Genomic DNA, 11,777 nt, shown 5'->3' on the forward strand with positions numbered 1-11,777 from the left:
AGAGGGGTCGTTGGTGATCCATCCCTGGACGTGTTTAGATGTTCGCTGATCCAAAGTCCTGGTTGAAGACCCATCCGTCACCACTGGTCCTGCCAGGAGGAGAGCGGCCTGCAGACCTTCTCCTGTCAGACACTGACATCTAGAGGAGGTCCTGAGAGCTGCATGCATCCTCTGAGGGACATCTGAGGAGGAGAAGAGGGAGCAGAAGGAAGAGGAGGACAAAAAGAAGGGAGGGGAGGAGAAGAAGGGGTGGAGGAAGAGGAGGAGGAGATGGTCAGTGTCCTCAGGAAGATGAAGGCTTCATCCAGCAAGTTCAGGCTCTTCCCAGGTGCTCCACCATGACCCTGTGACATGTTGGGGCTCCGGAGGTGGGGGGGCGAGGCTTCTGTGGTAGAGGGGCGGGGCTCCGGAGGCCGAGGGGCGGGGCTTCTGTGGTAGGGGGCGGGGCTCCGGAGGTGGAGGGGCGAGGCTTTGTCGGTAGAGGGGCGGGGCTTTGTCGGTAGAGGGGCGGGGCTCCGGAGGCGACCGCAGCCATCTTGGAAGCGGAAGTCCCCGGTCGGACTCCGAGGTCCGAGTGCCGTTGGGCACGACGCCGACCCTCGGCCGCCCCTGATTGGTCCATCTGTGATGGAGAGGCGCAGAAGGTTGGCGAGGTCCTGGCGTGAGTCTGAAGGCCTCTCTCCTCCACAGGAGACCACAGCAAGCAGGCGGCGTCTCCAGTCCCGCTGAAGAAGGACGTGGAGAACATGGAGAAAGGTAACCTCCTCGGCCCTCGCCGCCGTCACGGCAGAAGATGTTGTTGGCCTCCACGCTCACGTCTCCTCTCCCACTCCTGCAGAGGAGCTCCAGAAGGTCCTGCTGGAACAGATCGACTTCAGGAGGAGGCTGGAGCAGGAGTTCCACGCCCTGAAGGGCTCCTCGCCCTTTCCCGTCTTCCGTGAGTTCTCTTCGTCTTCGCCTTGGCTTTTTCCTGCCGTGAAGGTCATCTCCTCCTTCTCCTCCTCTGCCTTTGACTTCTCCTCCACCCGCCCACATCTGCTCTTCCTCCTCAGTCTTCATCACCTTCTCCCTCCGAGGCTGTGAGATGCCACGAGTTCCTCAGGTCATAGTGGGGTAACCCTGGATTTTCTGCCCGACAGATAATTTCCAGGACCAGATGAAGCGAGAGCTGGCCTACCGGGAGGAGATGGTCCAGCAGCTGCAGATGGTAAGAGGCCTGGTAGAGGAGCGTCGCTGCAGGAGAAGGGACGGTCCTTCTCATCATGAGGTCCGATTCCAGCCCCCTCAGTAGATGCGCGATGGGTGCGGAAGATCTGACCGTCCTCTCGCGAGGCAGTCAGAGAAGGTTCTCCTTCAACAAAATAGGTCTGAAGAGTGGCTGCAGATGATGGGTGGAGACCCTGGTCCTGTGACTGTCACATGCACCGCAGTGTGCACGTGACCAGCCGACCACTGGGAGGAGATGGCGGAGGTGCTGAGGAGAAGGTCCCGTCTGTCACCTTCCTCTGACTGAGGAGGTGGCAGATGATCGGATGAAAGAAGGCTTTGTTTCCAAGTGTCTCCTGCAACAAACCAAGATGGGTGTGTGCAGGCGAGGAACCCTGGTCTGATCCTGATCTCCTCTCCTCCAGATCCCATATGCAAACATCATCAGGAAGGAGAAGATCAGCTCACATCTCAATAAGTAGATGAAGGTGAGCCTCTGAGTCCTCCTGCTTCTGTCGACTGCTCCCTTCCTTCAGGATCTCCTCAGCCAATCACCTGCCTCCATCTAACCCTCTGCTCTCACACCATCTACCTTCCTGTCCTCCTCCCTCCGTCGGTAGACCTTCTCTCTGGTCTCCCTCCAGAGCTCCTGCCTTGGAGCTCCAACCTCAGCATCCTTCTACCCAGATCTTCTCCATCCTTCCTCTGTCCGTGTCCAAACCATCTCAGTGTGACTTCATCTCCAGAACATCTACCGTGTGCCGTCCCCCATGATGGAGTGTTTCCCGATCTTCTCCGTCCTCCTCACTCCCAAAGAGGAACCTCCACATCTCCATCTCTGCCTCCAGTCTTCTCCTCGGTGTCTCTGAAGCAGACATCATGGACGATCCTTCCTCACCCTCTCACCTTTCCTTTCCTTCTGGCCGATGCCTCTTTTCTCCACCGGTTCCAACCTGCTAACACGTTTCTCCACCTCTTCTCCACCTCTTCTCCACCTCTTCTCCACCTCTCTGGACTGTTGACCCTCTGCATCTAAACTCCTCCACCCGTTGGAGATAAATCTCTCTCCAAGTCTGCAGGCCAGAGGTTCTCCTCTCCCGGACGTCGGCACCAGATCTCTGACGTAGGCCTTTGTGTTTCTACCAACAGAATGAGCCGCAGGAGGACGGGGAGGAGGTCACCTGGATCAAGGAGGTCACCTGGATCAAGGAGGTCACCTGGATCAAGGAGGTCACGTGGATCAAGGAGGTCACCTGGATTAAGGAGGTCACTAGGAGTTCAGAGAATAGTCCTAGAAGATGGACAGAGAGAAGACCCCGACCCTGAACGCGATCATCCAGACCTTTCCATCAGTTAGTGACTCATCAGCAGATGTTGGGTGTGGACCATCCCACCTCCTGCTTCCGGACCGGACCGGACCTGTCCGCTCTCACACCAGGACCCGGTCTTCTCCGGAGCAGTAGGTTGGTGGTGCGGCCGGACCGTTTTCTTCTGTACATACGAGCGCCTGGACCAGGACCTCCTGGGACCTCCTCGGGACCAGGACGCTCCTCACCCCCAGACTGTTGCCGTTGTTCTTGTTGCCGTTGCCGTGGTCTCACGGACCCTGAGGAGAAGACACCACGTCGGCCCGGGTTCCTGTGAACCTTCCATCCGAGTCCTCCTGCGTCCCGGCACCTCGCAGCCCCTCCGCGGAGCGGCGGACGCCACACTTCTTCTCAGCAGGGACCTGCTGTCCTCCTGGAGCAGCAGCAGATCCATCTGAGATGGATGTCTCTGCTCCCGCTGGCCCTCCAGGCCTCAGGAGGATCCAGAAGGATCCAGAAGATCCACAACTTGTAAAATACTTCTCTCTGCTCATGAGAGCGAGGGGCCTCACTCCAACATCTCCTCACCTTCTCACCTTCTCACCCCCTCACACCCGTCCATACGTGTTGGTCCGTCTATCTATCCACCAATCAGGGAGGAGGACCCTGGATGTGAAGACATTATTTATTACCATGTTTAATGAAAAGCTCTGCTAATGATGTCGGTGCCGTCAAGTGTTTGTCCAAGAGTGGAGATGAGAAGATATCCGTGGTGTTCCCAGGAGAAGCTCCTGGAGGTCCACACTGTAAACTGTCCATGCAGATGTTCTTGTAATTTCTCTACTATTTATGTGTAAATTAAAAGTCTATCCAGATCGAAGAAGGTCCTCTCCTGTGTGTGTGTGTGTGTGTGTGTGTGTGTGGCGGGTGTGTGTGTGTGTGTGTGTGTGTGTGTGTGGCGGGTGTGTGTGTGTGTGTGTGTGTGTGTATTCGACTGTTTTGTGCTCATATTGGCAGCTATCTTAATCATAGTCTACAGAAGGACTGGAGCTGGACCTTCAGTGTGGTCCTCATCCCGGTCCTGATCGTGGTCCTCCTGTTCCTCATCTTGTTCCTCATCCTGGTCCTCTTCCCGGTCCTCATCCCGGTCCAGATCCCGGTCCTCATCCCGGTCCTGATCCCGGACCGCCCCCCTTCTTCACGACAGCCGCAGCCGCTTTCCGGCCTCTTCTTCCCCGCTAAGGTCTCAGGAGGAGGAGCCGAAGGTGCCAGCATGGCGTTCACCCTGTACTCCCTGATCCAGACCGCCATCCTCTGCACCAACGCCGTGGCGGTTCTCCACGAGGAGCGGTTCCTCAGCAGGAGTGAGTTCTGACCCGCGTCCGGTTCGGTCCGGTTCGGTTCCGTCCGCTAGCATGCCGGTGCTAGTAGCCGCTAGCTAACCGCGCCCGCGAGCCGCCTCCCGGAAGGGTCCACTGTGAGAGCGGTTTGTGTCGGCGGATTTAAGCCCGTTTGACGGCTTTAAACGGTTCCCCGGTGACTCGGCGGAGAACCCACGAAGACACCGGCTCTCTTATTCACTTTGCTCCGTCGTTAAGTGTCTTTTCCTCCGCTCCGACTCCCGCTGACACTCCCCTCCCGGGGCCGCGATGGACGCGCCCGGCGTCCGGTCCAGATGAACGGATGGAGGTTCGTGTCTGAGGCGTCTTTCTCTCTTTCTCCATCCCTCCATCTCTCCTTCCACCCTTCCATCCATCCCTCCATCCCTTCATCCCTCCATCCCTCCCTGCAGTCGGCTGGGGCGTCGACCAGGGCGTCGGGGGCTTCGGCGATGACCCGGGAGTCAAAGCCCAGGTCCTGAACCTGATCCGCTCCGTCCGGACCGTCATGAGAGGTTTGGACCTCACGGAGGATCCGTTCTTATCATCTGTTCGATTATTATTGCAATCACTACCATTATTCAACGATTATCATTATTACTAGTATTACTATGAACAGTAGTATTATTATTATTATTATCACTTGAAGTAGTATAGCAAGTATTGCTGTGTATAATTATTGAACTGTGATGATCATCATTATTCAATGATCAATTATTATTCAACAACCGCTGATGTTCACATTTGAATTCAAAGCAAATCAGATGAATTGACTAGCTGATGTTTGATTATCTAACGTGTGTGTGTGTGTGTGTGTGTGTGTGTGTGTGTGTTCCCCCAGTGCCTCTGATCATAGTGAACACGGCCTGCATCGTCCTGCTGATGCTGTTCGGGTGACGGCGAGTCTCCGGAACGCCGCGGGACCGAAGACAGAGAACAGCCAATCAGCAGCGGGGAGGAGAGGAGGGGGCGGGGCCCGCCGCCTCCTCGGCTTCGCAACAACGCCACGGATCGGAAGAGACGCGTCTGCAGGGTGACCTCCTGGGGTTCCTCAGCGGCTGTGTTGGGTTCTTCTGGTGGGTTCCTCCGCGGCGCGGCGTCCAGACTCTTCTCACGGCGCCGCTCAGATGTTTAACCTCCGTGGAGAGGATGCTCCGGTCTGCTTTACATCTGGAGGCGTCGCCTCCGATGTCTCATTTGAGCGCTGAAATAAAACAAGCGGAACATCTGGTGTGTCTGGAAGATGAATTCACGGAGAAGGTCCGTGACGGACGCCGAGTCCTCGTGCGTCCTCCAGCTTCAGTTCAGGATGAGCGGGTCGGTGATTAGTTGGCCTTAAACGGGATTTTCCGCGGCTTTGGAGCTGCGCCGCCGTCCGGCTCGGTGTGCCGTCGTATTTAAACAGGATCTGCTCCGCGACCACGCCGGCAGGAGGTCCTCCATGTTCAGACCTCGGCTGCTTTCTGCGTGCCTCCTCCGGATGTGCGCGCCCCCCCGTCCTCGCTTCATCCGTAATCTCCATATGCCGTGAATTATCCCCCGTCCATCGAAGCCCCCAGATCTTCATTAACACCGGCGGTGGTCCTGACTGCCGGAGTCCGCGGGGGATCTGCTGGAATTACAGACATACGTTTACCAGGCAGATCCTCGCTGCTGATCTGTGATCAGTGGATTTATTCTCTGGGCTTGTGACGCGCGGTGAAAGTGATCGCAGGTGCCTTCTCCTGCCAGGTCCTCCGCTCTCCGCCATGGAGGAGGTCGTCTTCTCAGGGCTCGGCTTCCGACGAACACGGCTGATGGTCGTCCAAGAGTGAAAAATTTCCAGATACCGAGGTTCTTCCCAGAGATCACTCGGAGTTCCTCCCAGAGGTCAAAAGATCAGACTGCGGGTCCCTCGGTGTTTCTCCTACTCACCAGAAGCAGGTTTGTTCCTAAAAACAGATGATTTATCAGGAGAGCCGCAGAGCGAGCAGACACGTGAGATGTTCCCTCAGAGTCCGTGCAAAGGTAGCGGCGGAGCCGGGTCGGATCAGAGCCGGCTGGCGTCGGGCAGGAGAAGGTCCTTATCCTAAAACCTGCCGGGACATCAAATCTGGATTCCCTGTGTCCCCCCATCTGTCAGCATATGGTGTTTATTATAGTAATGAGTGATTAAAGGGTTAAAGATAACCCTCTTATCTGATGAAGGCCTGAGCAGCAGCGTCACACGGGGGTGTCCTTCTCCCTCCGGCCACCGGGGGCAGCATAGGCCTCCCAACACCCACCCGCTCCGGGAGGTCCACGAAGAAGAACCCGACCCTGAAGAAGGTCTGCCAACAGGCCTCACTTTGGGCGGCTCGTGAGAAGCTCGAGGGACGCGTCGTTTCCCGGCAAGATCTAACGTTTAAATGATTAACTGTCCACTTTCAGTGGCGTTTTATCTGCTTTATCTGGTGCTGATGGACGTCAGCTGAGGGCTGAAGGTGCATCCATGATGGGATCAATCCAGAGGGAATTTACCAACCACGGATGAATAAAGTATACATTTAATTATCTTTGTTATTTGTAAAGTTACCTCACAGCAGGAGGTTGTCTCTGTATGTCTGTATGTGTGTGTGTGTGTGTGTGTGTGTGTGTGTCATAGCTTCGCCCTCTGCTCGAACCCAGAGAGGTCCTCAGGAGGTAGTATGGTTCACACACACACACACACACACTCACACACACTAAGCCTGCAGGTCAGGCATCTATTATGTGTATTTAGTTCATGAAAATTAAGTCGATTACAAAGCTGTGTGTGTTTGTGTGAGTGTGTGTTTGCGTGAGTGTGTGTCCTCACATTGATAACTACATGAAAAGCTGGAAATCCAAACAGGTCTAAGTAAAAGTCCAATTCCAGCAGAGTAATAATCCTAATCTGAGGGTGAAATCCACAATCAATAATCCTCTCAGGTTGTCAGTGGCGATTAAGTGGAGTAATCCATGAAAGCACACGTTGGTAAATATTAATCTGCGTTTCCTTGGGAATCATCCAGTAAATAATCCTAATCAGCCCAGAAGCTGCAGAGACTCCGTCCACAGGTTCTGTCCTTCATAGCTCCACCCTCTGCGGGACCCGGGTGGAGATCGGCTCCTCCGAGAAGCAAGAAGGCCATGGACCCTGGAGGTTCCTGCTCTGCTGTGCAGGAGAGCTAACGCTAGTCAGAGGCCTTCATCGCTCATTTCTTCTCCTCGTCCCCTCGGGATCTGAACGGGATTCTGAGACCGGCCGACCCTCAGACACCGAGCTCTCCGCGGGTTCCAGGTGAGAACCTGCTCACCGGAGAGCCGACCGAAACACCTGACCTTCTACCCCGGGAATGAATGATAATGGAGGCAGACAGATTAGGACGGGGGGGCTGTTCAATAAGGCAGAGCAGCAGCCCAGAAGATCTGCTCATCAGTCCTCATCTCCTCCTGGAAATGTCAAGAGGATGCAGACCAGCTGATTGGTTGTCATCAGATCCATCAGGAAAGAGCAGCTGATGATGATAGAAGTTAACAGAGAGTGTGTGTGTGTGTGTGTGTGCGCACGCACACATCAACTTTAATATATCTGCTTTTATTTCAGTGTGTTTGTGCAGGAAGCCGCTACTCTGGGTTTGTACATAAATTCTCTTCAGCTTTGTGTGTGTGTGTATGTGTGTGTGTGTGTGTGTGTGTGTGTGTGTTATTATCCCTGGTATGGATTTGGTGTCATCCTAACGGAGGGCCCTGACCCTCTGCCCCCGCCTCTCTAAGCCCTCTAAGGGAGACATATTCAGAATCGAAGCGCCGCCGCTCAAATACCAACGGTACGGGGGGGCGGCCATCAGTCAGCCCCCCCCTCCCCTCCCCCCCCTCCCCCCGCACGGCCATGCATGCTGAGGCCGTGCACGCCAGGCTGGGATAAGTGAAGGCGCCCGGCGCCATAAGACTCCTCTCAGGGTGAAATATCTGCTGAGAGAACGGATGGAACCTGAGCCTTCCTGAAGGCCGCGGCCTGGACCTTCACATGGAACTCTGCTGCCCCCTGGTGGACGCACGGCTCCTGCCCACCTGCCTGACCGGAGTCCAGTCCAGGCAGATGTTTTCATCCAGAGGAGCTACGGTGGAGATGCTGGGGTTGAACCAGGACCTCACACATGCTAAGCTCTACCTCTGAGCTACACGTTTACATCTAGCATGTCGTCATGCTAACATGCTAACATGGGGCTTCACGCTCTTTCCTGGGAACGTCTGAGGTGATTTAACCCTCCTATTATTATTGGATGTCTGATGTGTTTGCTGATCATGTGAAACTTCAGCTATGAAGACCTGCTGGAAGCTAACTTCAGACTGTGTGTGTGTGTGTGTGTGTGTGTGTGTGTGTGTGTGCTCAGTAAAATGATGGACTTTAATGTGCTTTCATAAATATATTTCTTTATGTGCAACATGAAGACAAAGGAAAAGGAGGGAAATTTGCGTGAGAAACAATTAAAATGAAATAGTTTTTTCAAATAAGTAAGTTAGCCTTCAGTGTGTTCCACAAGTGAAGTTCTCCTTGTGTCTCTGAGAAGTTCTGGCCGATGGTGTCCCTCTGGAGACGCCGGTGAATCTCCACCCTGAAGATGAAACCTCCTGATCCGTGTGGACGTCACTGAAGCAGATGTGACTGGTTCCTCTGCAGATGAGGAGAGGAACCAGGAACCTGGTCTGAGGAGCGCTCTCCTGGACACCAGGACTTGTGTTCCCTGGACAGAACCTTCAGCTCGGCTCTCGTCCTCCAGCAGCCGCCACCTCCAGGTCCATGTCACTGCAACGGTAAGACGCGCACTCACACACACACACACACTCACACACACAGTAGATGCCTGAGGAGGGCAAAGCATCTCAGGTTTTCGGTTTCCATCTTCCTTCCAAATGTGAGCGTCTCGCCATCACCGGCAGATGGTTGCCACGTGCACAGGTGTGTGTTCAGACACTGACCTCGGTGACGTCAGAGAGGCTTCGGAACAAAGAGCGGAACCCAAAGGTCAGCCACCTCCGCAGCGTGTCGTTTCCCGCGCCGTCCGGGGCCGTGAACGCCTAACTCTGCACACGCGCGTATCGGACGCATTCGGTGGCTCTGATTGGCTGCTCCGTCACGCGCGCCGTCCCGATTGGTTGTAGCCGTAGCTAATGGCGTCCGTGACGGGCCCCGGAGCCGCGTTTACCGTCCGCCGGGAATAAAACTCTTCCCTTCCACGTTTGAGAACCGGTGCTCTTCACCCGGACGATCTGCCCCGGTGATGCCGCGGTAACCGCGAGGCCGCAGGTGACCGGAAGCACGTATTTACGTCTTCCGACTTCCGGGCCCACAGAGCATGCGCAGTAGCCCCGCTCACCTCCCGTCGCTCATCTTGTCGCTTCTTCCTGAGCCGTCGGAGGACCGGGCGCGTCCCGGGCGCGTCCCGGGCCGGACTTCACGACAACTTTCCCGACGTTTCATGTTCCGAACGTTTCCGTGACGTTTCGCGGCCTCCTGTCCGCCGGTGCCGGTGACGTCGCGAGAAGGGGTGGCCTTCTGGACCTCGGTGGAACCTCAGGACTGTGTGTGTGTGTGCGCGCGCGCGGCAAGGAAACAGGCCTCGTGCTTCTCAAGAAGGTTTATTTCTTCTGGCACAATCACCTTTCACCTCCCAGCAGACTGAACATCTTCCATGGAAGGAAGACAGACACACACACACACACACACACACACACACACACACACAGAGGAGCAGCAGCAGGTCCACCTCCCCAAACTCCTCCTTAAGACTGGAGTTCTAACCTGAGACCTGAAACATGGACCAGGACGTGGTTTGATAAAGTGGAGCAGGTTTGGATCCTGAGCTCCTGACGGACACGCAAACACTCGCCTGGCGCCGCAGTGTGTGTTACTGTGAGTGTGTATGTGTTGGGATTGTTTCTATTCGTGCGTATGTGTGTACGTGTGAGTATGTTACATGTATGTGTGTATTAGTGTATATCTGTGAGGATCAGTGTGTGTGTGAAATGCGGAGGCAGAGTGGAGCAGGACCACCGACCCTGCCGGGGCCGGCGGCGGAGCGTCCGAAGGCGTCGGGCGCTCGGTTGAGGGACAGGAGGAGACGTGAGCCAGGGCTGCGGACGCCGTGTTTGTTTTGGCGTAGACGGCGGCGAGGAGGTCGGCGCCGGACGAGCTCCGGGCCGAGGTCGGATCTTTTGGCGGCCGGCCGGCGTCGGGAGGTCAGGATGGGTCAGTAGAAAGAGGGCGCGCGGCGGTCAGAAGAGGCCGGCCTCGGCCAGGAAGGTCCCGGCCTCCAGCAGCAGCCCCTTGGCGTAGACCTTCAGCGTGTAGACCAGCGTCAGGAAGTCCTGCGTGCTGAAGAAGGTGTCCGCCAGCGCGAAGCCCAGCGCGGACGGGATGAAGCCGCGCCCGTACTCCACCATCCACGTCCCGGCGCTCCACTGCACCGCCGCCGCCTCCCCCGGCCCGTGCACCACGGTGTCACCTGCGGGGGCGGAGTCACGGCTCAGGGAGGCGGCGGATAGGCCGCCGGTCGGAGGCGCGCCCGCCGGCCGCGGCTCACCTGGGTAGTAAAGCTCGCTCTTGGTCGTTCCTTCCTTCCACCGCCTGAAGGTCCCGGAGACCACGGTGTCCGAGATCTCGGCCAAGTACCGACCTGCCGGGGCGGAGGGGGCGGAGTCAGAGCCGCGCCGAGGCCCGGGATCGGTCGAGGGGCGCGCGCTCACCCGAGTGCCCGCCCGTGTCCACGGCGGTGCCGAACAGCATGACGTACTCCGTGAGCGAGGCGTGGAGGACACACATGGAGCCCATCCAGCCGCCCGCGTTCACAAACACCCACTGCAGGTCCTCGTCCGGCAGGATGTGACCCGGGTACCTGCTCACACACACACACACACACACACACACACGGCACAACACGCTGATACACACGGCACGACACGCTAATACACACGTCACAACACGCTAATACACACGTCACAACACATTAACACACACACGTCACAACACACTAACACATACATGTCACAACACACTAACACACACGTCACAACAGGCTGACACACATCACAACACGCTAACATACACGGCACAACACGCTAAAACACACATCACAACACACTAACACACACGGCACAACATGCTAACACACACGTCACAACAGGCTGACACACACGGCACAACACGCTAACACACATATCACAACACACTAACACACATGGCACAACACGCTAACACACACACACACAAATACATGTCACAACACACTAACACACTCGTTACAACATGCTAACACACACGCACAAACACACACACACACACACACACACCCGACCCGCCCACGCTCTCACCTCCTGCGCAGCTCCAGCACCACCTTGGGGAAGGCCTGCTCGTGGTCCTGACCTGAGGACACACACACGCACACACACACACACACACACACACACACACATGGAGAGCCTGGTCTCCCGGGCGCCCGTGCTGCGTTCACGGCCCGTGGGACTCACCCGCGTACTGTCTCGCCACGGCGGCCACGGCGTCCCCGCTGAACACGTACTCTTTTCCCGCCATCCAGTGACGCAGCAGCAGCGCGAGCACCGCGGCTACGCACGCGAGCCTCAGGCCGCTTCTCAGCACGGACATGGCGCGAGTACGCGGACACGCGCCGGCGCAGCAACAGGTCCTGGTTCGTGCCGGACCCGCAGTCCCGGAAGCGGAAGCCGAGCCTACAAAATAAAAGCCTTCACTTCCGGTGGCGACGAATCAACCCCGCGTGTGTGCGTGTGCGACGCTCTCCGGCGGCGACCTGCGAGGCGTGGACGCGCGTGGAATTCCTCTGGCGCACGCGTTCTCCGTCCGCGGCGCCGCGTGAGCTGACCGGAA

At 56.7% G+C, this 11,777-nt stretch overlaps 3 protein-coding genes across 4 annotated transcripts in view; 2 read left to right on the top strand and 1 right to left on the bottom strand.

Annotated features, from left to right (window-relative positions):
• The window catches only part of skor2 (SKI family transcriptional corepressor 2), a 10,417-nt gene extending 7,042 nt beyond the window's left edge, over positions 1 to 3,375 (top strand). For both annotated transcript variants that reach the window (XM_086170521.1, XM_086170520.1), the window contains 5 exons: positions 691 to 756; positions 839 to 937; positions 1,140 to 1,207; positions 1,632 to 1,694; positions 2,356 to 3,375. In XM_086170521.1, the coding sequence (XP_086026647.1) occupies positions 691 to 756; positions 839 to 937; positions 1,140 to 1,207; positions 1,632 to 1,688 (290 nt within the window). In that variant the 3' untranslated portion in view covers positions 1,689 to 1,694; positions 2,356 to 3,375. The remainder of the gene's footprint in view (positions 1 to 690; positions 757 to 838; positions 938 to 1,139; positions 1,208 to 1,631; positions 1,695 to 2,355) is intronic.
• A 342-nt stretch (positions 3,376 to 3,717) lies between these two features.
• On the top strand, positions 3,718 to 5,118 carry ier3ip1 (immediate early response 3 interacting protein 1). Its single transcript, XM_086171043.1, has 3 exons — positions 3,718 to 3,877; positions 4,306 to 4,407; positions 4,734 to 5,118. Exons 1-3 carry the CDS (start codon positions 3,787 to 3,789, stop codon positions 4,787 to 4,789), a joined length of 249 nt encoding a protein of 82 aa, XP_086027169.1. The 5' UTR covers positions 3,718 to 3,786; the 3' UTR covers positions 4,790 to 5,118.
• Positions 5,119 to 9,498: 4,380 nt separating this feature from the next.
• sigmar1 (sigma non-opioid intracellular receptor 1) lies at positions 9,499 to 11,767 on the bottom strand. Its single transcript, XM_086171044.1, has 5 exons — positions 11,402 to 11,767; positions 11,246 to 11,297; positions 10,622 to 10,770; positions 10,459 to 10,551; positions 9,499 to 10,380 (listed from the first exon to the last, which is right to left on the bottom strand). Exons 1-5 carry the CDS (start codon positions 11,535 to 11,537, stop codon positions 10,151 to 10,153), a joined length of 660 nt encoding a protein of 219 aa, XP_086027170.1. The 5' UTR covers positions 11,538 to 11,767; the 3' UTR covers positions 9,499 to 10,150.
• Positions 11,768 to 11,777: the final 10 nt, after the last annotated feature.

The sequence above is a fragment of the Fistularia commersonii genome, chromosome 23 (assembly GCF_037954325.1).
Source record: "Fistularia commersonii isolate RoL2024-O1a breed Wild chromosome 23, RoL_Fcom_v1.0, whole genome shotgun sequence".
NCBI classification, from domain to species: domain Eukaryota; kingdom Metazoa; phylum Chordata; class Actinopteri; order Syngnathiformes; family Fistulariidae; genus Fistularia; species Fistularia commersonii.